The 26552-nt window shown below is 38.7% G+C and overlaps 1 protein-coding gene and 1 long non-coding RNA gene across 32 annotated transcripts in view; one reads left to right on the plus strand and one right to left on the minus strand.

Moving 5' to 3' along the window:
• The window catches only part of LOC114113183 (uncharacterized), a 31474-nt gene extending 20244 nt beyond the window's left edge, over positions 1–11230 (plus strand). Inside the window, exon 3 of the long non-coding RNA XR_003588221.3 lies at positions 10885–11230. This is a non-coding gene — a long non-coding RNA (uncharacterized LOC114113183). The remainder of the gene's footprint in view (positions 1–10884) is intronic.
• PKP4 (plakophilin 4) overlaps positions 1–26552 on the minus strand; it is a 259580-nt gene that overhangs the window by 51879 nt on the left and 181149 nt on the right. For 22 of the 31 annotated variants that reach the window (XM_060409901.1, XM_060409895.1, XM_060409900.1 and 19 more), the window contains 4 exons: positions 13170–13301; positions 12869–13059; positions 9659–10211; positions 1072–1260 (listed from right to left, as the gene is read on the minus strand). In XM_060409901.1, coding sequence (XP_060265884.1) covers positions 1072–1260; positions 9659–10211; positions 12869–13059; positions 13170–13301 — 1065 coding nt within the window. The remainder of the gene's footprint in view (positions 1–1071; positions 1261–9658; positions 10212–12868; positions 13060–13169; positions 13302–26552) is intronic. The other 9 variants (XM_060409898.1, XM_060409893.1, XM_060409902.1 and 6 more) reach the window with 1 other exon arrangement.

Raw genomic sequence — 26552 nt, forward strand, 5'->3', positions numbered from 1 at the left:
CCGTCAGTGACTATGGTGTGGCACACATGAGGCCAGGGGTCCAAGAATGTGATTCACTGGCTTCCTGTGTTTCATTTTTGACTTAAACATTTTTTATTGAAGTATAGTTGATTTATAATGTATTGATTTCTGCTATGTAGCAAAGTGACTCCATTTCATATATATATATACACACATATATAAATGCTTTTTCATATTCTTTTCCATTCTGGTTAATCACAGGGTATTGAATATACCCTGTGCTGCACAGTAAGTCTTTGCTGTTCATCGATTCTACATACGCTAGTTTGCATCTGCTAATCCCAAACTCTCAATCCTTCCCTCACTAGCTCCCTATTTTTATAACTGTCAGCACTGCATTCTGCCCTAGATTGAGTCCATCATAAGGAATATTTATTTCACATCCTATCACTTGAACATTCAGAAAAAATTCAGTATCAACAAAGAGTAATACCAAATATACTTGGGCGACATACGTGCCAAATCAAAGATAAGCCAATAGCTCACATAAGGATTTTCTCTAAAGATGCATTCCAGGCAACAAAAATTACAAAGAAATATTCCCCCAAAGGCTTTTCTTTCTGATATGCTTCGAACTCAAGGAGTCAGATTTATAGCTATTCAAACTTATTTGTGAACTAAAGTATAACTGTTTAGACTGAACTACGGTAAAAATATATTATCTATGATGTGAAAGTTGTTCAGTCATGTCTGACTCCTGTGAACTGTAGCCCACCAGGCATTACATTCCTCTGTCCATGGAATTTTCCAGGTAAGAATACTGGAGTGGGTAGCCATTCCCTTCTCCAGGAGATCTTTCTGACCCAGGGATCAAACCTACTCCTGTACTGCAGGCAGATTCTTTACCATCTTAGCCACCAGGGAAGCCAACAAATAAATAGGTACTAAATGAACTTCTATTTTCCTCTTTATTGATCTGCTTTTGTAGCTGTTTATCTAACATCCAAATGGACAATGTGAGTTCATTCTAACGGGAAACCCATCTCAACAAAATCCTCTACTCTTGGACCTGTGAAATTAAGAAAGGGACTGAAGAGAGTGGACGCCCACCTGAGCCTGTGCGGTACAGCGCTGTCTGTGATCCCTGGAGCTCCACGGTTCCGTGGTTTGGGCTGCGGTACACTGGGCTGTAATATGTCCTCCCCTCATATATAGGAGTGATGTGCAAGTCGGGAGACACAGCTGAACGAAGGTCTTGTCCAAGTTGGCTGTGCTGACTAGCATAGGAACTCCGTAAGCCTACAGGCAGGAAAATTACATTAAGAAACTTGGAATGCTGTGGTGAGGTTAAAAAAGTATAACTCCTAATCAATATGACCAAATGCTGAGTCTAAACACCAAACCCAGTGAGTTTTACAGGATACCATATACACTCTAAAAGTAAGACTTTCTCCTGGCAGCAGGATAAAAGCAAATTTTCTAAAATATACATATATATACACATATACACATGCAAAATTATTAAATGGCTTGATATTCTGAAATTCATCCCCCAACTGTAAGTTATTTTATGATGGTAAGAGCACGCCATCATGTCCCACATCTCTTTAAATCCCAATGCTTAAGATAACACTTACATAATAGTGCCTACAAATAGGCTGATATTCAAGAACTGTTCTGACCTTTGTCTCAATTTACTCATGCAAATTTTTTACAGAAAAATGAAATTTTATGTTATAGAGTTTAAAAAACCATCAGCAAACTAATAAGATATTTAAAGCATTATTTTTTGTTATTGCAATTAAAAAGAAAAACAACCACAAGACAAAACCAAAACAGGTATTTTTCTAGGAACCCACATACCAGATTCTGGTTTACCTTCTTTCTGGTATAAAGGAAAAGTACAAAGTTAGTGTATTAAGTTACTTCAACCACTCTTTCATTCAAACTGTTTATAATGCAGATTTCAAACCCAAACATTTTAATTTCTTTTAAAAAGTGATGTAGTATTTTCTGTACTATGATGCTCAGAAATTTATGCTTTGTCATCATTAGTAAGCAAAATCTGTCACTTTGTAAGAGTATCAACTAAGGTTATATTCCAAATATGAGGAAGAAAAAGCATAAACATATCTGAAGTCAGTCAGCATATATTTGCTTTTAAAAAGATTGCAAATAATCAACACAGTAACTAGCTACAAAAAGATACAATCATTCACATCCTGTTAGCTCACATAATCATAGCATAACTAAAAACAAATGGGGCTGAATGTGAGTGATAATTATATGTTGCTTAGTGAGGAGTGGCAAGAGAGTTAATACATAAAGCTTCTAAAATGAATGATTATTACCTATCCCAGAGAGCAATGTGACATGGGAAGAAATTAAATGAGCAAATGTGGGTTTTGGCCACTGGCTATCCACTTGCTGAAATAAAGATCACAAGTTTATATAATCTGGTAATTGGGAGATTATTCAGTCAAATCTTCCCATTTCAAAATTGAGGAAACAGAGCCGAAAAGGAAATGCAGTTCATCCTCTTCAGAGAGCTTTCTAGGAGGGCTGAGTGGAAGCTCTCTCTGTAACCTGTCACTGCACACTCAACATTGGACAAAACTACTTCTCAAGGATCAATGAGACACAGTGTGAGAAATCCTGAACTGGAGAGAGCCCTCCACAAACATAAGGTTAAAGAGGGAGGTTGGTTCACCAGGGTCTCATGGAAGCCCATGTAACTCTAAGAATGATATTATGATTGCTATCGTAAAGTTCTCATTTGAGGAGTTCAGCTTTGTATTTACTGGCAGATTTCTCATTCTTAGAGAGTATAAACTCCATTTCTTTATAGAGCCCATGAGAATCCTGAACAAAAGTCCCGGCACTGTTTGTTAACTGTGACGTAAACTGGGCAGCAAAATGTACCTAGTCCTTGCAAATCTTATCAGTACGAGGTGCTATTTTCATATTCAGTAGAACACTTAATTTACTGTGAGACTGAAGATCACAAACACTTGGGCCAAGGCAAGTTGAGCCCTGGATGCTCCTAAAGCCCGCCAAGTCCCGTTGGCCCACTCCCACTGTGGTGTGAAATGAGACCAAAGCATTCTGTTCCATTCAAAATGTGACAGGCTCACCGTGCAAGCATCTGGCTGGAGTTTTCAATGGAATTTAACTTTCGTTGCCATTTACTATGACTTCATAAGAAAGGACCCAAATGAGCTTGTTAACACTTAGAACTATAGAAAATATCCAGTGAACATTCCCTGCTACAGGATTCCTAGTGAGATGAAATTACTGTATGTGACAGATTGTAACAGGGAATAAAGAACTTAAGAATTACAGCGAGACAGCAATTTTTTGATATTAGAAATCTTTGTAATATTATGGTTAATATTTTTAATTACCTACTCATGCATTAAAACAAAAATACACAGTCTTAAAGATTAACATTTAAAAAGTTACAAAATTATATAGCCCCAATAGATTAAGTTCAAACCTATCACACGGACCACAGCCTTGACTAACTCAATGAAACCATGAGCCATGCCGTGTTGGGCCAGCCAAGATGGATGCATTATGATGGAGAGTTCTGACAAAATGTGGTTCACTGGAGAAGGGACTGGCAAACCACTTCAGTTTTCTTGCCTTGAGAACCCCATGAACAGTATGAAAAGGCAAAAAGATAAGACACTGGAAAATGAACTCCCCAGGCTGGTAGGTGCCCAATATGCTGCTGCACAAGAGTGGAGAAATAACTTCAGAAAGAATGAAGAGATGGAGCCAAAGTGAAAACAACGCCCAGCTGTGGATGTGACTGGTGATGGAAGTAAAGTCCGATGCTGTAAAGAGCAATATTGCATATGAACCTGGAATGTTCATTATGGTCCATGAATCAAGGTAAATTGGAAGTGGTCAAACAGGAGATGGCAAGAGTGAACATCGATATTTTAGGAATCAGTGAATTAAAATGGAATGGAATGGGCGAATTTAACTCAGATGACCATTATATCTACTACTATGGGCAGGAATCCCTTAGAAGGAATGGAGTAGCCCTCAGAGTGAACAAAGGGGTCCAAAATGCAGTTCTAGGGTGCAATCTCAAAAACAACAAAATGATCTCTGTTCATTTCCAAGCTAAACGATTCAATATCACATTCAATCCAGGTCTACACCCCAACCAGTAATGCTGAAGAAGCTGAAGTTGAACGTTTTATGAAGACCTATGAGACCTTCTACAACTAACATCCAAAAAAGATGTCCTTTTCATTACAGGAGACTGGAATGCAAAAGTAGGAAGTCAAGAGATACTTGGGAGTAACAGGAAAATTTGGCCTTGGAGTACAAAATGAAGCAGGGCAAAAGCTAAGAGAATTTTGCCAAGAGAATGCACTGGTCATAGCAAACACCCTCTTCCAACAACACAAGAGAAGACTCTACACATGGCCATCACCAGATGGTCAATACCGAAATCAGACTGATTATATTCTTTGCAACCAAAGATGGAGAAGCTCTATACAGTCAGAAAAAAGACCAGGAGCTGACTGTGGCTCCAATCATGAACTCCTTATTGAAAAATTTTGACTTAAATTGAAGAAAGTAGGGAAAACCATTAGACCATTCAAGTATGACCTAAATCAAATCCCTTATGATTATACAGTGGAAGTGACAAACAGATGCAAGGGATTATATCTGACAGACAAGGGTGCCTGAAGAACTAAGGATGGAAGTTCGTGACATTGTACAGGAGGCAGGGATCAAGACCATCCCAGAGAAAAAGAAATGCAAAAAGGCAAAATGGTTATCTGAGGAGGCCTTACAAATAGCTGAAGAGAAGCTAAAGGCAAAGAAGAAAAGAAAAGATACACCCATTTGAATGCAGAGTTCCAAAGAAGAGCAAGGAGATGTAAGAAAACGTTCCTCAGTGACCAATGCAAAGAAATAGAGGAAAACAATAGAATGGGTAAGACTAGAGATCTCTTCAAGAAAATGAGAGATACCAAGGGAACATTTCATGCAAAGATGGGCACAATAAAGGACAGAAGTGGTATGGACCTAACAGAAGCAGAAGATATTAAGAAGAGGTGGCAAGAATACACAGAAGAACTATACAAAAAAAGATCTTCATGACCCAGATAACCATGATGGTGTGATCACTCACCTAGAGCCAGACATCCTGGAATGAGAAGTCAACTGGGCCTTAGGAAGCATCACCACGAACAAAGTTAGTGGAGATGATGGAATTCCAGTTGAGCTATTTCAAACCCTAAAAGATGATGCTGTGAAAGTGCTGCACTCAGTATGTCAGCAAATTTGGAAAACTCAGCAGCGGCCACAGGACTGGAAAAGGTCAGTTTTCATTCCAATCACAAAGAAAGGCAATGCCAAAGAATGTTCAAACTACCACACAATTGTACTCATCTTGCACGCTAGCAAAGTAATGCTCAAAATTCTCCAAGCCAGGCTTCAATAGTACATGAACTGTGAACTTCCTGATGTTTTTAAAGAGCTGGATTTAAAGAGGCAGAAGAACTAAATATCAAATTGCCAACATCTGCTGGATCATTGAAAAAGCAAGAGAGTTCCAGAAAAACATCTACTTCTGCTTTACTGATTATGCCAAAGCCTTTGCGTGGATGACAATGAACTGTGGAAAATTCTCTAAGAGATGGGAATACCAGACCACCTTACCTGATTCCTGAGAAATCTTATGCAGGTCAAGAAGCAACAGTTAGTACTAGGCATGGAACAACAGACTGGTTCCAAATCGGGAAAGGAGTACGTCAAGGCTGTATATTGTCACCCTGCTTATTTAACTTATATGCAGGGTACATCATGAGAAATGCTGGGCTGGATGAAGCACAAGGTGGAATCAAGATTGCTGGGAGAAATATCAATAACCTCAGATATGCAGATGGAGAAGGCAATGGCAATCCACTTCAGTACTTTTGCCTGGAAAATCCCATGGACAGAGGATCCTGGTAGGCTGCAGTTCAAGGGGTCATGAAGAGTCGGACATGACTGAGTGACTTCACTTTCACTTTTCACTTTCATGCACTGAAGAAAATGGCAACCCACTCCAGTGTTCTTGCCTGGAGAATCCCAGGGATGGCGGAACCTGGTGGGCTGTGGTCTGTGCGGTCACAGAGTTGGACACAACTAAAATGACTTAGCAGCAGCAGCAGATATGCAGATGACACCACCCTTATGGCAGAAAGTGAAGAAGAACTAAAGAGTCTGTTGATGAAAGGGAAAGAGGAGAGTGAAAAAGGCTTAAAACTCAACATTCAGCAAACTAAGATCATGGCATCTGGTCCCATCACTTCATGGCACATAGATGGGGAAACAATGTAAACAGTGAGAGACTATTTTTCTGTGCTCCAAAATCACTGCAGATGGTAACTGCGGCCATGAAATTTAAAGATGCTAGCTTTTCAGAAGAAAAAGTTATGACCAACCTAGACAGCATATTAAAAAGCAGAGACATTACTTTGCCACCAAATGTCCACAGAGTCAAAGCTATGGTTTTTCCAGTAGTCATGTATGGATGTGAGAGTTGGTCCATAAAGAAAGCTGAGCGCTGAAGAACTGATGCTTTTGGAAGACTCTTGAGAGTCTCTTGGGCTGCAAGGAGATCCAACCAGTCCATTCTAAAGGAAATCAGTACTGAATATTCATTGGAACAACTAATGCTGAAGCTGAAACTCCAATACTTTGGCCAACCGATGTGAAGAGCTGACTCATTTGAAAAGACCTTGATGGATGCTGGGGAAGATTGAAAGCAGGAGAAGAAGAGGACGACAGAGGCCGAGATGGTTGGGTGCCATCACCGAGTCAATGGCTATCAGTTTGAGCAAGCTCTGGGAGTTGGTGATGGACAGGGAAGTCTGGCGTGCTGCAGTCCATGGGTTCACAAAGAGTCAGACATGACTGAGTGACTGAACTGAACTGAACTGAACTGATTAAGTAAGGTGATTTTGTAGAAAGGCTACTATAATTTAGTATCTTTTAAAGCGGAAGAAAATTTGCTGCAATTCCACAAATACAAATCAAGTTTACCTACCTCAATGATACATTCCTTGTGATTTAACACCTCTATACTTAAGTCAGTGAAAACAAACATAAATTCATCTTTCAAATGTGAATTCTTTTTATTCTCAAAACTTGCCTTAATATGCTATGGTTATATTATAATGAATGTGTTGGGGCAGACACATTTTTCTGTTATAGGACATAATTTATACACATCATTTAAATTGTGATCACCAAATATTCAAGTGTCTGAATCTATTACAAAATATTGCTTTAGGCTTTTCAATTAGCAGGTTGTTAAGTCTTTGAACTCAAGAACCATAGTAAATATGACATCATTTTCTGGAATAAAAAAAAAGAAAGGAATTTACAAGTTAGAATCTACATTCAGAATAACTGGGCAGGTGGACAGATGATGGGAACCAAAGCTTCCTTAGAATAGTTTTAAGAAACCCTTTGCTTCTTTTGAACACTGTGGTATTCAGGGGAATAAAAAATCCATAGTAGGCTATAATTTTTTTTCCCCTGAAACATAAAGTTTAACTTCACCTGCAATGTGAAGAGAAGCAGGTTTCTTAAACCACAAGAGTCCAGCCCTCAGGGTTAAACATGGAGACGGTCCTTTCTGTGCCCACTTTCTTTCCTGGTTTTCTCTGAGCTCTCCTGCAAACATAGGTTTCAGCTACTGTTCATAAATAGGGAGGGGTGTGGGTAGGGGGAACAGGAATCCTCAGAACTATTTCTCTCTTCAGGCTTCCTTTGGAGGAGGCGTGTCATCGATGATTCCTACCTCACTCGGCTGCACGCTTTCCAGAGCTGTGCCAGAAAATATCTAAGCCAGTGTACCCTTCTGATGGCCGAATGAAAAAGAGCTAGTTTCTCCATTAGCAATTTCCTTGAGCTCAAAATCAAGTTCAATATTTTTCTTTGTGCAAGATCATGCAGTTAGAAAACCTCAAAAGGGCTTTATTTTTCCCAGAAGCCATAAGGAAAAGATATTAATTTTATCATACAAAATAAATATTAAAAACTTCTGTAAGTAAGAAATAACAAAAAACAGTCAAAAGACAAATTATGAAATGAAAAATAATTGAGAAGCATATTTCAAGGGGTCAATTTATTTCAAGTATAAAAAAGCATTTACAAATTAAAAAAAAACATACAAAGGACCTGAACTTGCAGTTTGCAGTAAAGCAATAAAACGGCTGATAAACATCAAATCATCAACCTCAGTCATTACTCAACACAGGCCACTGAAAACAATGAGGTACAGACTGGCAAAGACGAAACACCTTGCCAATACGCAGTGCTAGTGAAGGTGTAGGGAACAGGCACTCAAGCTACTAGTGGAAATAAAAATCTGTACAAGTTTAGTGGGGGCAATTTGATAGTATTTCATTAAGAAAACACAAACACATATTTTGATCCAGCAGTCCTACTTCAAGAAATGGATCTCACAGTTATCTTAGTAAGCTATGTGCAAATATGCAGGAAGAGTAATAGATATTGTATGATTGTCTCTAAGAGCTAAAAATGAGGATATCTAAATGTCCGTTAATAGAGAAGCGATTAAACAAATTATAATATGTCTATAAAATAAGGTCCTAGGCATCCCTTGAGAGAATGAGGTAGAACCCTCAGATACATTAAAAAAGAAAGAAGGTATAGGAGATATACATAATAGAGCTCCAACAGCATAAAAAATACAGTGTGTCCACATCTATACGTAATGTATATACTTATATATGTAATCAAACAGTCTGGAAGACACATAAACTTGGGAGTGGGATTGGGTGAGGGTAAGAGGGGGCTGAGACTTTCATTTCACAATTTTTATTTTCCTGCACAGTTTTAACTTTTTTTTTACTAGCTAAAGATGAATATAATTTTAATCAAAAGTCTGTACATCCTGTAGAAAACCCACGATGAGAAAACTCTGAAAGAAACAGCTGTACTATCAGTGATCTGGTCGGTGTCTTTCTGACTTAATCCAAGTGGCATTTGAAGGCAATTCATAAGAACTTTGTGCATTTCCCATTGGGGTGCTAAAAATCAAAGCAGTAGGTGAGGAAATCCATATTCTAGTCTACACTAGCAAGGCATTTCTTTAAAAAAGTATTATATTTGAATAGACATTCTGATACCATCTTTTAACATAATTTAGGGTTTCGAGTATGGGTAGGGCTGCTGCTGCTGAGTCGCTTCAGTTGTGTCTGACTCTGTGCGACCCCATGGATGGCAGCCCACCAGGCTCCCCCGTCCCTGGGATTCTCTAGGCAAGAACACTGGAGTGGGTTGCCATTTCCTTCTCCAATGGGTAGGCCTAGCTAGTGAAAAATATTTCACTATGAACAACCGCAATCAATAGTTTAGAATTCTAGCCAGTTCTTCTAATATGCAAAAAGTACCTACCTTTTATATCCTAGTTTTCTGAGGGATGAGGGAAATGTTTTCATTGCAAAAGAGGTCTGGTGATATAAATGTGTATAACTTGATGCATTAAAAAGTATAAAGCCTGAGAGAAAAGTCAGCCTGCAGTCTGCGGTACACTACGGTACAAATTTTGAGATAAAAATATAAAGTTTTTCCACATTATATGCTCTGTTTTAGCAATGGTTGCATGGAACACTTTCCCACTGGGCTTGTATAGGTGTCAGCTTGTACTCACCTGTCAGGCTGTCTGGCCTAGGTGGAACCATCCTCTCGTAAATTTCATACTGCTGCTGTCCGAATTGTTCCATGTCGTGAACAGTCCTTTGCAGTGAAGGTCCCAGATGCTGTGGTACGGCAGTCATCCCTGAGCGTTTGGGGGACGATGACCCCACCTGGCCTTGGGATGGGGAAGCTACTCGAGTCTGTGCATCCGTCAGCGTCAGTGGGGACCCCACTCTGGTGGTGGTTTGGTACTGAGGGGTTGGTCCGTTGGGATTGGAGGTCTGCCGGGAGGTGACCGACCCAATCCGACGTACGGCTGATGGGGAGGCAGGTCTCTGTGCAGAGTATGGAGAAGCTGCCCGCTGAGCAGGTAATGTGGTGGAGGAGTATGCACTGGGGTTCAGTGGCCGGGAGTCAGTCACAGAGGGGGAGCCAAATCCACTACCCAGAGAAGTTCTCAGTGACCCCCTTGAAGGAGACACGCCTGTGCTGATAACATAAGAAGGAGACTGTGCTCTAGATGGAACTGAACTAACTCTTCTCATGGCCCGATTGGCCACTGATGGCTGATGGAAGGGGGAGAAAAGAGAATGGTTTATCCAGGGTTGTGTATCCATGGTCATTACAGAAAAGCATGCACACAGCTAACTACAGAAGGTGAACTCACTATTTCAGGCGTTTCCTTTCCTTTTGAGCTGTAGAGCTGAATCTTAATTTTTCCTTATTCTGTTTTTCTTGTTCTACTTTTTTTTGGTTTTTGGTGATTTAATCTCCACCTTTCCCTTTCAGAATACTAAAACCAACCAGTAAGGAGAGATTCAAAGACATTTAATATTCCTTTTACTTTTGTCTTTATTTGATGTTACCCTCTGCCCATGCACTTTTCACAACACATAGTATGTTGTATCTCAAGTGTGACAGGTCACTGGAATAGTGTACTTACTTTGTACCCTGTAAATCTAAGTTTGGCTAACGTAACCCATTTGTGTAAAACAAAACATTTTCAATACGTTAAGTTAGAGCAGTATCTATAATTGTCTTTGTATCTGTCTTTATGAGTTGACCTCATTTGCAAAAGGAAGGTAAGTGGAATAAGTGAACATTTGGATAGGGTCTGGGGTCCAAAGGTCTCCTCTGTGAGCACTGTACAAGTGCTCTAGCCAAATCTGTCTTTTCTTTTAGCTTCAATGTGGCTGCTAGTGATTTCAGCCATTTCTTTCTATCTCCTTTGATTTATAGGCTCTTGTCTTAAGCTGGTGGATTGAAAGACATACGAATAATCAGCCCTCAAATCTGTTGCAGCAGGAGGGATGCTCAAAATCTCCACTGGGTTCTGGCCAGCTGGGAAAGAAGGAACATTTCTGCCATGGCCAGTCCTATGAGTCCACAGACTCTTGCAAATATTGCATCTCAGATCCCTGTCTTCATGCAGGATGACAATAAAAAGGAATAGTGGCTGGACTGGGGTGTTGGGTTACAAGCTCAGAACTGAGCTTTCTGTATTTCCTTAGTGATGACTAGAGTTCACTTGTCATCAACCTCCTGTTACTTTTAATTGGGGCAATAAAGGAAGAAACAGGGATGACTCAAGGACTTTGTGTATTCTTAGATGCTATAAGAGGAGATATGCTCTGTCTCCATGTATCACAAGCAACTGGTTGCCTGAAACACGGGTCTGAAACCACTCAGGTGCTCAAACTCAAGAATTCTGTGAAGGCAATAGCCATGGAAAGGAGGAGGTCTGGGGAGGGAAGGGGACTGTAAATAAACAATAAGGCAAGAAAGAGGTGGTTTAAAAATTAGTAGGCGGTTGGAAAATTAAAATCTGTGCTTGGGGTTTATTAATAGTACTAAAGGTAATTTTAAAAGTCCCACATATAAGTTGTTTACTATCAAAAAAGGATGACACTTGGCTCAGATGTCTACAATCTGTGTTTCCCAGAATACATGCAAATTTAAACACCCCCTTGCAACTTCCAGGAACAAAATCAACTTACCTAAGATAAAAAAAAAAAAATTAAAAAGTCAACATGACCACCTTAGGGGCAAAATAGAAAATCTTTGTAATTATTATTCAGAAGTGTGACTTTAGACCTGCCGACATAGAGACTGACCTAAGCAGGTGAACATCTGTAAACATTGAGTGTAAAGCTTGTCAAACCATTCCCTCAGTGCATCCCGAACAGCAGAGGAGTAAATGTATTATCTGAGGAATGGGGAGTGGGTGTTGCAGCTAGAAGCAGTTTGCTATGGGCACAAGACTTCCTGTCCTAGCTTAAAAATTCATGCACCATATTTGTGTTTGTCTTAATACAGAAATGTTTCTTAATACTTAAAAGTTTCCCTTAAATTGTTGAGCTAAAGTTGTATTGTATTTCTCCTTTGGCACTGGAGAAATTGGCCCACTGCTGTGTGTACCTTCAGGGCTTCCTGTATTGCATTAAGAGATTAGTGTTAGACTAACTTCTTTGATCATCGTGCCATTTTTCAGCTCCAGAGAAATCACTGGGGCACTTGGCCAGAAAGTCATCCTTACTGGTTACTGCCGCTTGGGACTCCTATAACTTCTACTAATTTTGGCATATGCTGGAAGACTGCATGAATAAAGTGGCAATGAGTGAGGAGCTAAGGAGTTTTCATAAATATATATGCGCTATTATTATTAATATCAAATAAGTAAATCCTAACTTAACAGAATGGTTATGCTTCTATACACTAGATTTCTATAGGCAGCAATATCTATATTCTAGCAAAGATACGTGTTTTCAGAGAAAAATTCCAATGATGAGGCAAAACCTTTGGTTAGAATGGACCAGTCCCATTTTATACAAGCGTGGGAACTGTGCTCTGCCCCTCTAGGACTCCTCACAGCACATTTCAGCTCTGGTATTCTGAGGAACTCACAACGAGACTAGAATAAACCACCCAGTTCTCTCACACTCTCCCTGGACTGCTTTCCTGATGCCAAACTTATGCTTTCAGAAAAACTACTCTCCTGTATCAAGAATTTATCAGATTTAAGTAGTAGGAACTAATACATTTTTAGTTTTCAAGTTTAAAATTTCATTAGCATCATGGTGTAAAATGATTTTGGTGCATCATCCATTCTAGAACTTCAAAACTGTACACATTGGTTTACTTTTAATAAAGAACACTTAAATTAATAACACATAATCAATTAGGAGTGCATTTCTTTACAAAGTTCTTGATGTGTTTGGCTTACCTGAACCAGTGTTTGCCCTTCAGCTCTTGAATTCCTCACCAGGTGGTTATTAGTTGATCCTACGAATGAATGCTGTGGTCTATTATCTGCCTTACTCAAGTTCTGGCTGTTGTGGAAACTCCCTGCTTCCTGGTATCCACTGTCGGAATAAGAATTCATTTGTGTTGAACTTCTTGAGTTACCCAAAGATCCTGCAGGAATGAAATCAGCAGGAAATGCCTTTATTTTACACTTCTGAGGCTCATTTTCAAAATGGAAGCATTAAAAGCAAATCTAATACTTAAAAGATAATACAACAGACCCTCACTTTCATGGAGAGACGTCTGTTCTGGTGAGTAGAGGGTCCCTGGTTCTGGCTCTGTCCTGATGAAATAGTTGTTGGGATGGACAGCGTCAGAAACTCTAGGTTTGTTTACACCAGTATTTGGCACATCTGTAAGAAGAGAAGTTTAATCAGCTAAAATGAATGACATTTTGCTAAAAAAAAAAGGTTCAGGTATTTGTCAGCAATGTCAGATAATCTTAATACAATACTATCAACTCAAGACTTCATACAATATGACTATTTTCACCTTAAACCACAGTCATTTTGACTCTTTTCTATAGAAAAGTATTGCATATACTGTTTGTTACTATGTTTTGCTAAATTTCATGAGTGTTTTTCATCCTGATTACCAGCCGCAAATTAACTCACATGCTGCAGTTAATTAAAATCTGAAAACTGACCTTGTTCTCCCTTGGAAAACTCACATCCTGGGTGACTTCCTCCAAGAGGATCAACAAACTGAGTGAGAATGATGTAATTTAAACAAAAGATCTTCCATATGTCAAACTTTTGAAATGAAAACTTGCATGATGTCCACATTATTGAGCTTGGTGATGAAACTCTGGAAGGCAGGGCTAGCTTTTTATGTCATATTTCATATGGACTAAAATAAAAAAAACTTTGCACAGTTTTCAGAACTGTCAACAGTGGAAATTTTAATTTCTTATCCATTTGCTTCTTTTATGCTTTTAGTCTTTTTCCAAATGAATACAGACAATTTTAACCTCATTACTGTTTTCTCTAGTCAATTCTCTTTTGCCTATTATCTTGTTTTATTTTCAACTATATCACTTTGCCATCTTGAACTTAAAAACAAAACTATTTATCTTCTTCTTCCCAATTCCAACTTCCTTTTTATGTTATAAATTTAGGTGGTGTAGATTAAACTGCATTTTATTCAACTCCATTTGAATATGTTCTTGTTTGTCTAGTATCTTTAAAATATATTTGCCCAAATTCTGATGATAAGTCTTTCTCAAAATTAACCCTCATGTTGCTAACAAACATTTTTTTCAGAATGCTGCTTCACTCTCACTTTATAAATTGAATCTGTATCATATTCTGAGTTTAACACATAGTCCTCAGGAGGACTGAAATTTGTCTTTGAAAGAAAAGCTTTAACAAATGTTGACAGCATATTAAAAAGCAGAGACATTACTTTGCCAACAAAGATCCATATAGTCAAAGCTATGGTTTCTCAAGTAGTCATGAATGGATGTGAGAGCTGGACTATAAGGAAAGCTGAATGCCTAAGAACTGATGTTTTTGAATTGCGGTGCTGGAGGAGACTCTTGAGAGTCTGTTGGGCTGCAAGGAGATCAAACCAGTCCATCTTAAAGGAAATCAGTCCTGAATATTCATTGGAAGGACTGATGCTGAAGCTCCAGTACTCTGACCGCCTGATGTGAAGAGGTGCCTCACTGTAAAAGACCCTGGTGCTGGTAAAGATTGAAGGCAGGAGGAGAAAGGGATGACAGAGGATGAGATAGTTGAATGGCATCACTGAGTTGGTGGACATGAGTTTTAGCAAGCTCTGGGAGTTGGTGACGGACAAGGAAGCCTGGCGTGCTGCAGTCCATGGGGTTGCAAAGAGTAGGACACGACGAAAGTGAACTGAAGAATGCGGCTGAGAAAAGACACAGAGTATGTGTGTGTGTGCGTGCACATGTGATTGTGTTACTGTCTAAAGTTAAGGACCTTAGGAGAAGTTTCCTAGAGGATGTAGTATCTAAGTAGTATCCACTTACCAGAGGAGGTCAGCTTGTCTTTTCTTTATAGCACTTACTATCATCTCTCCCCACTAGAACAGAAGCTCACAGTGGGCAGAGACTTGCTGAGTTGCTTACTGTTGTACCTCAGCGCCTAGGACAGGTGTGTAGCACTCAGCAGGTGCTCAGTAAGTGCTTACTGAGCAAACAAATTCCCAGAAAGAATAGCAGCTTCTCTTTACTGAGTACTGATTCATACCTGGCATTGTGCTATAGCTTGTGTTCAACAAGGTTTATCTATGTAAAGCAAGGGCTTCCCTGGTGGCTCAGATGGTAAAGAATCTGCCTGCAACGTGGGAGACCTGGGTTTGCTCCCTGGGTTGGGAAGATCCCCTAGCGAAGAGAATGGCTACCCACTCTAGCATTCTGGCCTGGAGAATTCCATGGACAGAGAAGCCTGGTAGGCTACAGTCCATGGAGTCACAGAGAGTCAGACAGGACTGAGCACCTTTCACTCACTCCTGTGAAGCAAAGTATAACTTTTAGACATTGCTGATCAAGCTAGTTTGAAAAGTAAAAACAGCGTTTATAGGCAAACTGGAGATCCTACATTCTAATCCTTTAACTTGATGTCAGATTCAATCCAAGGTTTTGTTTCCTAGCCCCCAGGAAGATTTGCTGACATTCTTAATAACAGGTTTTTGATGAATGTGTCTCCAAATTTATTATTTGACAGTACACTTCTAGGTAGCAGAGCTCTGTGACAGTTCTGAATTCTTAAGTTTGAAATTTCAATATAGATTTCAGACTGCATGTGGTTCCCCCAGTACATACGGAAACACGCTCTCTCTCTCTCTCTATCAGGCTAATAAAACTGGAGAGTTATCTGCTTGAATTCGCAAGTCTTCTGTTTTTCCACAGTTCTAAACATTCTTACACCACAGTTTGTGAAGGAGTTTTATGAGGAACAAGTAAAATACATAGTTTGCTGCGTTACAAGAGCTTTACAGGGAATAGGATGACGGAGAGAAGCTAAATAGGAGATGACCTGAAGTCAGGGCTGTGCAGCAGCAATCCACCTTTACTCCATCCAGGAAAGGAACACAGGAAAACCACACATGAAATGGCAACAAACTACAGATACGGAGGAATCACAGGGGTAGCTTCAAGACTTCACATAGGGGGAAATGTGCCATTTTAAGCAAGAAAAAGGTGTCTAGATACTTTCTAGCTTTGCCTTTAGTATAAGTATAAGCAGGTTTTATATAAAATCTGCAATACCAAAACATCAAAGTTTTTGGCTTGGAAACACTAGGTGGCACGCAGTGTCAGAATGTGAAAAATTATCACCATGGAAACCAAAACCATTAGAGTTCTGTGTATGTCTCTCTCTTTTTAACTATTAGGGGATATTATTTAAATAAGAAAAGAGTAGGAGACTCCCTAAAAATCTATATTTCAGCAATTTGGTCTCTTTATCCTATGGAACATTTTATTGCAAACCAGGAGACAAGCAATTGTGCTTCTTTCCTAAAAGAAGATATTTAAAATAAATAATCTTAGAGGGATGGAGATAGAGGAGTAGGAAGATCCTGAGCTCAGTTCCTCCTGTGGATATACAAAAAGGCACCTACATTTAGAACAACCATGTCTGAGGATGATCTGAAGGCTAGCAAAACAGATTTTCTATAACTGAGGATACGAAGAAAAGACCACACTGAGATGGGCAGGAGGGGCAGAGATGTGGTCTAGTCAGAACACAGAGCCTCAGTGCAGCCACCCACGGTGGGAGAGGTACTGCAACTGTGGAGGACCCCTGAGGAGCGAGGGACCCAGGTCAGGCTTCCCAGCCCAGGGCACCTGCACCAGGAAGATGAGCCCCCAGAATGCCTGGCTTTAAAAACCAGTGAAACTTAAGTCTGGGAGAGCCAGAGAGCTGTGGGAAACCAAGAATCTGCCCATAAAGAGCTCACACACAAACTCATTTTCTCCAAGTCTCAGGGCAGAAGCAACAGCTTGAAAAACACTGACGATATAAGAGAAGGAGATTCACTGACTAATCTGGGGACATTTGCCAGAGGGCAGGGGTCTGGTGGAACTGTCTCTGGGAATGAAAACACTGATGGATGTCATTTTTTTTTTTTTTTCCCCTGGGTGACCTGTTGCCAACAGGTGTCATTTCTGATACTCTGTTTTTCTACCTAACAAGCACTGAGAACCTTGCCCAGGTGTTCCTGAGGACCAGCCCTGATCAATCCACCTGGCCCCACTGGCCCCTTTAAAGCGTTTCTCACTCTGCCCCCCCAGTGGGTGACCCGAGCCAGCACCAGCACACCTCCAATGTGGCTCCCACTCCAGGGAACCAGCCCAGCATACTGGTGTGTCTGCAACAGCTCCAGCTGGGACCTACAGCCAGTGTGGGCGGACCAGCCCCACCCACACATCAGCGTGCCTGCAGCAAATGAGGAAAAACCTCTCCGCTAGCTGAACCAACGAGTCACCAATCTACCGGAGTGCCCATAGGAATCATGGGCCAACCACACGAAGTAAAGGCAGCCCACATAGAGGGTGTTCCTGGAGAGCCTGGCTGTTGTGACTAGAAGGGATTGAGCCATTGGACCTCAGAGGACACTTTCTATATGAGACCACCCTATTTCTCTAGGAGAAATAGTAGATATACCTAATGCATAGTAACAAATACAAGAGAGTTAGATAAAACAAGGAGATAAAGGAATAGCTTCTAAATGAAAAAAAAAAAAAAGACAAAATCTCAGAAAAAAGCTAAACAAGATGGAGATAAACAACTTACTAAAGAATTCAAAATAATGGTCAAACATGCTCACCAAACTAGGATGAAGAATGGATAAATTCAGTGAGAACTTCAAAAAAGAGAGAGAAATATAAAAAAAGAACCCACCAGAAATGAAGAATAAAATGACTGATGTTAAAAACACACTAGAGAAAATCAGATTAGAGGATGAAGAAGAACATTATCAATGATCTGCAAGACAGGATGGTGAAAAATCACTCAAAAAGAGAGTAAAACGAAAGAAAAATTTAAAAATGTAGAAAGTTTAAGGAACCTATGCAACAACATTAAGCCTATACTAACATTCACATTACATGGAGGCTGTAGAAGAAGAGAGACAGAAAAGACCAGAAAAGCCATCTGAAGAAATAATGATTGGAAGTTCCCTAACCTGCAGAAGGAAACAAATATCCAGGTGCAGGGAGCACTAAGTCCCAAATAAGATGAACGCAAAGAGATCCATACTGAGACATACCATGATTACACGGCAAAGATAAAGAAAGAAAAACAAAAAAAATCACATACAAAGGTTAATATGCCATAAGGCTATTAGCTGATTTTCAGCAGAAAGTTTACAGGCCAGAAAGGAGTGGCATGATACAGTTAAAATACTAAAAGGAAAAACTCACAAACAAGAATATACTACCTGGCAAGATTATCATTCAGAATTGAGAGATAAAGGGTTTCCCAAATGAGCCAAAGATAAAGAACTTCATGATCACCAAACTGGTTTTTTAAAAAAGTGTTGAAAGGACTTTTTTAAATGGAAAAGAAAATGCTGTAACTAGAAACAAAAACATAATGCAAGAAAAACTGCATTCGTAAAGGAAAACATACAGTAAAAGTAGTAGATCAATAAACTAAAAAGTCAGTACGAAGGTTAAAGGCCAAAAGTAGTAAAATCATCTATATCTAAAATAATGAGTTAAGTAAAACACAAAATAAAAATATGACCTCAGAAACAAAGTATTCAGGGAGAGGAGTAAAAAATGTAGTGCCTTTTAGAATATGCACAAACTGATGTGACCATCAACTTTGTAATAGACTGCTATACTCACAGGTTGTTATATATAAAGCTCATGGTAACCACAAACCAAAAACCCATAACACATACACAAAAAACAAAGAAAAAGAAACATAAACATTACACTAAAGAAAGCCATCGAATCACAAGTGAGAATGAGAAGAAGGAAGGAACAGAGAACTACGAAAAGCAACCAGAAAACAATCAACACAATGGATATAAGTACATGCCTATTGATTGTCACTTTTAATGGAAACAGACAAGAACAAAAGACACAGGGTGGCAGAATGGATAAAAAGGCAAGATCCATATATATGCTGCCTATAAGAGACATGCTTCAGATCCAACAACACTCAAGTGAAGGGATGAAAAAGATAATCCACGCAAACAGCAACGAAAAGGAAGCCAGGGTAGAAAAATAAACTTTAAAATACAAACTGTAACAAGAGAGAAAGAAGGGCATTACATAATGATAAAGGGGTCAATCCAACAAGAGGATATAACACTTGTTAACATCTGTGCACTCAACACAGGAGGACCTAATACATAAAGGGAGATACTGACAGCAATATAGTAATAAGTGACTTTAACACCACACTTACTTCAATGGACAGATGAACCAGACAGAAAACCAATAAGGGAACGTGACTTTAAATAATACATTAGATCAGACAGACCTAATATATATATATATACAGACCATTCCAGCACCCTAAAATGGCAGAATACACATTCTTTTCTAAGGCACACAGAACATTCTCCAGAACGGATCATGTTAGGCTGCAAAAAAGTCTCAATAAATCTAAGAAGACTGAAATCACATCAAGCATGTTTTTTTGACCACATGAAACTAGAAATCTAGTGAAAACACAAACGCCTAAAGGCCAAACAACATGCAACTAAAAAACCAATGGGTCAAAGAAGAAGTCAAAGAAGAAACTAAAAAATACTTCTGAGACAAAACAAAGTGGAAACAAAATACTCCAAACTCTACAGGACTAGGCAAAATCAGTTCCAAGAGGGAACATTCTCAAATAAATAATCTACCCTTATACCTAAAGGAACTGGAAAAAGAACAAAGCCTAGAAGTAAGCAGAAGGAAGGAAATAATAAAGATGGGAGCAGAAATATTTAGAAAAAGCAATAGAAAAGATCAATGAAACTAAGAGCCGGTTCTTTGAAAAGACAAACGAAATTGATAAACTTTTGGCTAGACTCATCAAGAAAAACAGAGAGAGGACTCAAATAAAATTAGAAATGAAATAGAAGTTACAACTGACATCACAGAAATTCAGAGGATTTTAACAGATTACTACAAACAATTAAATGCCAACAAATCAGACAAACGGGTGGCCAAAAGTGCTCAGTTGGGAGAATGTTAGCCTGAAGATCTAAAGGCCCCTGGCTCAGTCCTAGTTTTTGGCAACTATTTCTGACCATTTGGGCTTCCCTGGTGGCTCAGATGGTAGAGTCTGCCTGCAATGTGGGAGACCTGGGTTTGATTCCTGGGGTGGGAAGTTCCTCTGGAGAAGGAAATGGCAATCCACTCCAGTATTCTTGCCTGGGAAATTCCATGAATGGAAGAGCCTGGCAGGTTACAAAGAGTCAGACATGACTGGCAGGCTACAGTCCATAAATCAGACAAGCTAGAAGATGTGGATAAACTTCCAGAAACACTAAATCTTCCAGGACTGAATCAGGAAGAAAAAAAATATGAACAGAATAATCACTAGTAATGAAATTAAATCAGTAATCAAAAACTCCCAACAAACAAAAGCCCAGGCCCAGACTGGCTTCACAGGTGAATTCTATCAAATACTTAAAGAAAAGTTAAGAACGATTCTTCTTAAACTACTCCAAAACCTTTATGGTTATATGGTCAATTAATTTACTACAAAGGAGCCAAGAATATGCAGTAGGGGAAAGGCAGTCACTTCAATAAATGCTGTTAGAAAAAGTGAACAATTACATGCAAAAGAATAAAACTGGGTCACTTTTTTTTTTTAATAGCACATACAAAAATAAACAAAATGGATTACAGACTTAAATATAAGACCTGAAACCATGAAGCCCTAAAAGAAGACATAGGCAGTACACTCTTTGACAACAGTCTTATTAATATTTTTTTGGATCAACCTTCCCAGGCAAAGACAACAAAAGCAAAAGTAAAAAAGACTATATCAAACTTAAAAGTTTTCATACATCAACAAAATAAAAAAGGAGCCTACTGAATGGGAAAAAATATCTCCAAATGATATATCTGTTCAGTTCAGTTCAGTCGCTCAGTCGTGTCCGACTCTGCGACCCATGAATAGCAGCACGCCAGGCCTCCCTGTCCATCACCATCTCCTGGAGTTCACTCAGACTCACATCCATCGAGTCCGTGATGCCATCCAGCCATCTCATCCTCGGTCGTCCCCTTCTCCTCCTGCCCCCAATCCCTCCCCAGCATCAGAGTCTTTTCCAATGAGTCAACTCTTCGCATGAGGTGGCCGAAGTACTGGAGTTTCAGCTTTAGCATCATTCCTTCCAAAGAAATCCCAGGGCTGATCTCCTTCAGAATGGATTGGTTGGATCTCCTTGCAGTCCAAGGGACTCTTGAGAGTCTTCTCCAACACCACAGTTCAAAAGAATCAATTCTTCGGCTCTCAGCCTTCTTCACAGTCCAACTCTCACATTCATACATGACCACAGGAAAAACCATAGCCTTGACTAGACGGACCTTAGTCGGCAAAGTAATGTCTCTGCTTTTGAATATACTATCTAGGTTGGTCATAACTTTTCTTCCAAGGAGTAAGAGTCTTTTAATTTCATGGCTGCAATCATCATCTGCAGTGATTTTGGAGCCCCCAAAAATAAAGTCTGACACTGTTTCCACTGTTTCCCCATCTATTTCCCATGAAGTGATGGGACCAGATGCCACGATCTTAGATTTCTGAATGTTGAGCTTTAAGCCAACTTTTTCACTCTCCTCTTTCACTTTCATCAAGAGGCTTTTAGCTCTTCTTCACTTTCTGCCATAAGGGTGCTGTCATCCGCATATCTGAGGTTATTGATATTTCTCCCAGCAATCTTGATTCCAGCTTGTGTTTCTTCCAGTCCTGCGTTTCTCATGATGTACTCTGCATAGGAGTTAAATAAGCAGGGTGACAGTATATAGCATTGACGTACTCCTTTTCCTATTTGGAACCAGTCTGTTGTTCCATGTCCGGTTCTAACCGTTGCTTCCTGACCTGCACACAGATTTCTCAAGAGGCAGGTTAGGTAGTCTGGTATTCCCATCTCTTTCACAATTTTCCACAGTTTCTTGTGATACACACAGTCAAAGGCTTTGGCATAGTCAATAAAGCAGAACTACATGTTTTTCTGGAACTCTCTTGCTTTTCCATGATCCAGCGGATGTTGGCAATTTGATCTCTGGTTCCTCTGCCTCTTCTAAAACCAGCTTGAACATCAGGAAGTTCACGGTTCACGTATTGCTGAAGCCCGGCTTGGAGAATTTTGAGCATTACTTTACTAGCATGTGAGATGAGTGCAAATGTGCGGTAGTTTGAGCATTCTTTTGCATTGCCTTTCTTTGGAATTGGTATCTGTTAGAGGGTCAATATTCAAAATATATAAAGAACTCATACAAATGGACACCAAAAATCCCCAATAATTCAATTTAAAAATGGGCAGAGGATCTGAATAAACATTTTTATAAGGAAGATATACAGATGATCAATAGACATGTGGAAAGATCCTCAACTTCACTAATCATATGGAAATATAAATCAAAACTACAATGAGATATCATCTCATATCCTCAGAATAGTTATTATCAAAAAGACAAAAATCAGGTGTTAACAATGATGTGGAAAAAAGGGAATCTTCATGTACTGTTAGTGGGATTGTAAATTGGTACAGCCACGATGGAGGCTTCCCAAAATAGTAAAAACAGAACTACCATATGATCCAGCAATTCCACTTCTGGATATTTACCTGAAGACAATGAAAACATTAATTTGAAAAGATACATACACTTGTATTTTCACTGCACCGTTATTTATAATAGCCAAGATATGCAAACAGCTTAAGTGTCCACCAATGGATAAATGACCAAAGATATGGTATACCATTGTGTATTGCCCATCCATTAAAAATGCAATTTTGTCATTTGCCACAACATGGATAGAGTATCATGCTAAGTGAAATAAGTTATAGAACAACAAATACAACAAATACCATATGATTTTACTTATATCTGGAATCTAAAATACAAAACAAAAATGGACTCACAGATACAGAGAAAAAACTAGTTGTCAAATGGTGAGGGCTTAGGGGGTAGTTGGCAAAACCTGTGAAAGGGCTTAAGAGGTATAAACTTTCAGTTAAAAAATAGATAAGTCATGAGGATGTAATGTACAACATAGAGAATATAATCAACAATATTCTGGTAACTCTATACAGTGACAGATGGTTACTAGACTTAAAATTACCCCCAAGTAATATAACCATCTACCCTCCAAATGTGAGTATCTATCTTATATTTTTATTATTTATTTACTTTCAGCCATGCAGGATCTTAGTTTCCCAGCCAGGGATCAAACCCATGCCCCCTGAAGTGGAAGCATGGAATCTTAATCACTAGACTGCCAGGAAAGCCTGTTCCTTTCAAGTGAAATGCTTCAGAAAATAGAATGTGGATAAGGACACAGATGTTAATTGTTGTTCAGTCTCTAAGTTGTGTCCAACTCTTTGCGACTCCATGGACTACAGTGTGCCCAGCTTCCTCTGTCCTCTACCGTCTCCCAGAGTTTGCTCAGATTCACGTCCATTGAGTCAGTGATGCTATCTAACCATCTCATCCTCTGCCACCCCGCTTCTCCTTTTGCCTTCAATCTTTCCCAGCATCAGGGTCTTTCCCAATAAGTCAGCTCTTTGCATCAAGTGCTCAAAGTACTGGAACATTAAAATATTAAATTCGTATATGCCAAAAATCTAATTTGAAGACCTAAATAACTGGGTTTAGAGCATACCGTACATACTCTGTGCTTTACATTTCAGTAAATATAAAACAAAATTCTACAAAATTGGTGAAACATTCATTTAATATGAATTGTAAAATAACCAAATTCTATACTATGAATAAGGTCTTCAGTCATTTTTCTACTTCTATAGTAGAGTCCAATTACAATGTATATCTGTGAAGAGAAAAAGACACTGAAATCTCTTCTGAATCATTAAAAGAAAATTAAAACTTTTTTTCAAAATAGTTTTGCTATTATTTACTGCTTCTTTGAAAACTTATAATCCACCAAATACATATGGACACACAAATGTATGTACACACAACCACTATACCTCAGGTAAACAAAAGGGTCATTTCCAAATTACTAAATAAAGCATTCCTTACTGTAGTATGGCATGTCACAATGACTAATTATGCATTATTTACACAATCTTTCAAATGAATGTCTTTTAAAAAACATCTGCTATGTGGAATGGAAGCAGATATAGTAAAATTTATCAGAGAAACCCACAGAGACTTACATGATGGGGTTAATCATTTCATGATTAATGCTTTAAACCATAATTAAAAAGTTCGCATGTTGTGATTTAATACAATCATAACATGAAATTAAGGTATTTTTATGAGTAAAAATGTTAAAGTATGAATGCTATTTCTTTAATCTGTGTAAATATGTGTTTACATCTGTGTAAACGTGTGTTACCTTTTCTTAAAAAAAATCATAAATATGTTTTCTGGGATACCAGAAATATACTATGGGACATTTTCAAGCATCAAATTAGCATCTTCCAAGAAAATGAATGCCTATAAACATAGAATTTGAAAAAGCTTCAAAGTAGAATGAAGTAATCTCCATCTGTGATTAAGATTAGGGGATTTGTGGAAGCATGGTCCTTCTTGCCTGCTACATGTCATCTGAATGCCTGAGTATTACTCAAAAAAGGGCAATTAATTCGAAAAAGTAGAAGGTTGCAGCTAAGAAAAATATTTGTATTAAGGGACAATAATGTTGTGGGGCTATTGAAAATGTTATATCATCCACCCCATTAAGCTCATAGTAAAAGATGAAATACTAAGTGAATGATTTTATGTATTCTGTGATGTATCTCCCTGATACATACTGAATACACATGAAAATATGCTCAGTAAAAAGTCTAAGGCTTCTTTAAAGAACCTGAAATTCTTAAAACGCCTCTGCTTTGTTAATCTATGTGTCTATGTTATATGAAACGACAGAGGTCTATACTGTGTGTAAAATTACCATGGAAACAGAAACCTAGAGATCAGTAGTAAGGACTCAGCACGTACAACCCTGTAACTAGTCTTTCACAAACCGGCATGCTGTAACTTTATGCTAGATTCTCCTTGTCCTGAGTTGCTAGAGCATTTACGGGTATGCCCTTTCATAAAAAGCAGTGTAGTGAGAGTTCTGGCAGGGCTCTTCGGATGGTAACAGCACGCAGTGTTAAGGCAGATGATTCTTTCTTTGTTAAGGGAATTGGGCATGTGACATTTTTTCCAACTCTGGCCTAGGAGCCGGTTAAGGCCATTACACACAGGGGCAACACTGAAAAATGAGCAGAGTATTTAGTCTTATGGGGACTCCACTTGCTATTTGGCATTGGGACTCTCATTTTTCCTAGGATCAGAGGCTCAGGAGGGAGTCTACTTTACAGAGAGCTGTTGCAGAAATAGAATTCCAGTGCCTTCAACAGCTAAGAAGTAAAGCTCTCAGCCAAATTCTGGAAGGGCACCTGGAAAATGGTTCCCCCAAAGACTTGACCTCTTCAGTAGCTTCCCTGATATACAAGATTCATTTCTATAGAAGGTAGCCTTATTACTGGAGACAATGAGAACACTGGCAAATCCTGATTCAGCGTGAATATGTAAATAGGGTGACAGAAGCATGAAGCATAAGAATGTTCTTTAATCCACATAAGACATAGATGGATACTGACTGATATTTTAAGAATATTATATATATTTGGAGTTTGTTGACAACTATAAACTATTATACACATACAATATCCTTTAAAAGTTGGGTTTCCATGGAAGTAAAAACTTAGAAGAATGAACAGAAGACCATGTTTTATGAAGCTATTTCTAGTTTGGTTCTCTTGAGTATATCTAAATTCTTGAGTCTTATGCATGCTCTTACTTTCTTCTAAATATTAGTAAGACAATGGCCCTGAAGTTTTTACTCATCCAGAAAACACTGTGTTAAAAGCCTTGGAAAACAGAAACCATATTAACAAAGTACCTTCTAGTTCACTTTAAACCTTGCTCTAAACATCAACCAGTCTGCCTTAAAATCCATTGTAAAAGCTCATCTACCTGGATTTAGTCTCATAGTTTAAGCAAACTTCATATCTGTATAAATTGGTATGAAGTACTCTGATTTCTACAATGACAAATCTAAAAAATAATTTTGCTTTTATGTCATCAGAGAGGGCTCTTGTTCAAAAATACTTCAAAATTCCTGAATTCTGTCCAGGGACTCAAAATGATTAAAACTAATTTTTAGAAAAAAAAAATAGAGGAATTTATACAAGTAATGGAAATTAAGATGAGTGTTTATTAAGTGGTTTTAGTCTGGGTACTAATAAAAATACAGGTGTTACACCTATCATAAAAATTTATACTCTTTTATCTACAAAAGAAAAATTACAGAAACAGTAAGTTTAGAAACATAAAGATGAACAGAAACAGATCCCACCATGAAGTGTCCAAGTTTAACAGGTGATGGTTCATGAAAGGCCAGGGGGCTCACTTCCTAACGAGAAAAGCTGAGAAAAGAATAAGGGAT

Source organism: Ovis aries, chromosome 2 (assembly GCF_016772045.2).
Source record: "Ovis aries strain OAR_USU_Benz2616 breed Rambouillet chromosome 2, ARS-UI_Ramb_v3.0, whole genome shotgun sequence".
Taxonomy (NCBI): domain Eukaryota; kingdom Metazoa; phylum Chordata; class Mammalia; order Artiodactyla; family Bovidae; genus Ovis; species Ovis aries.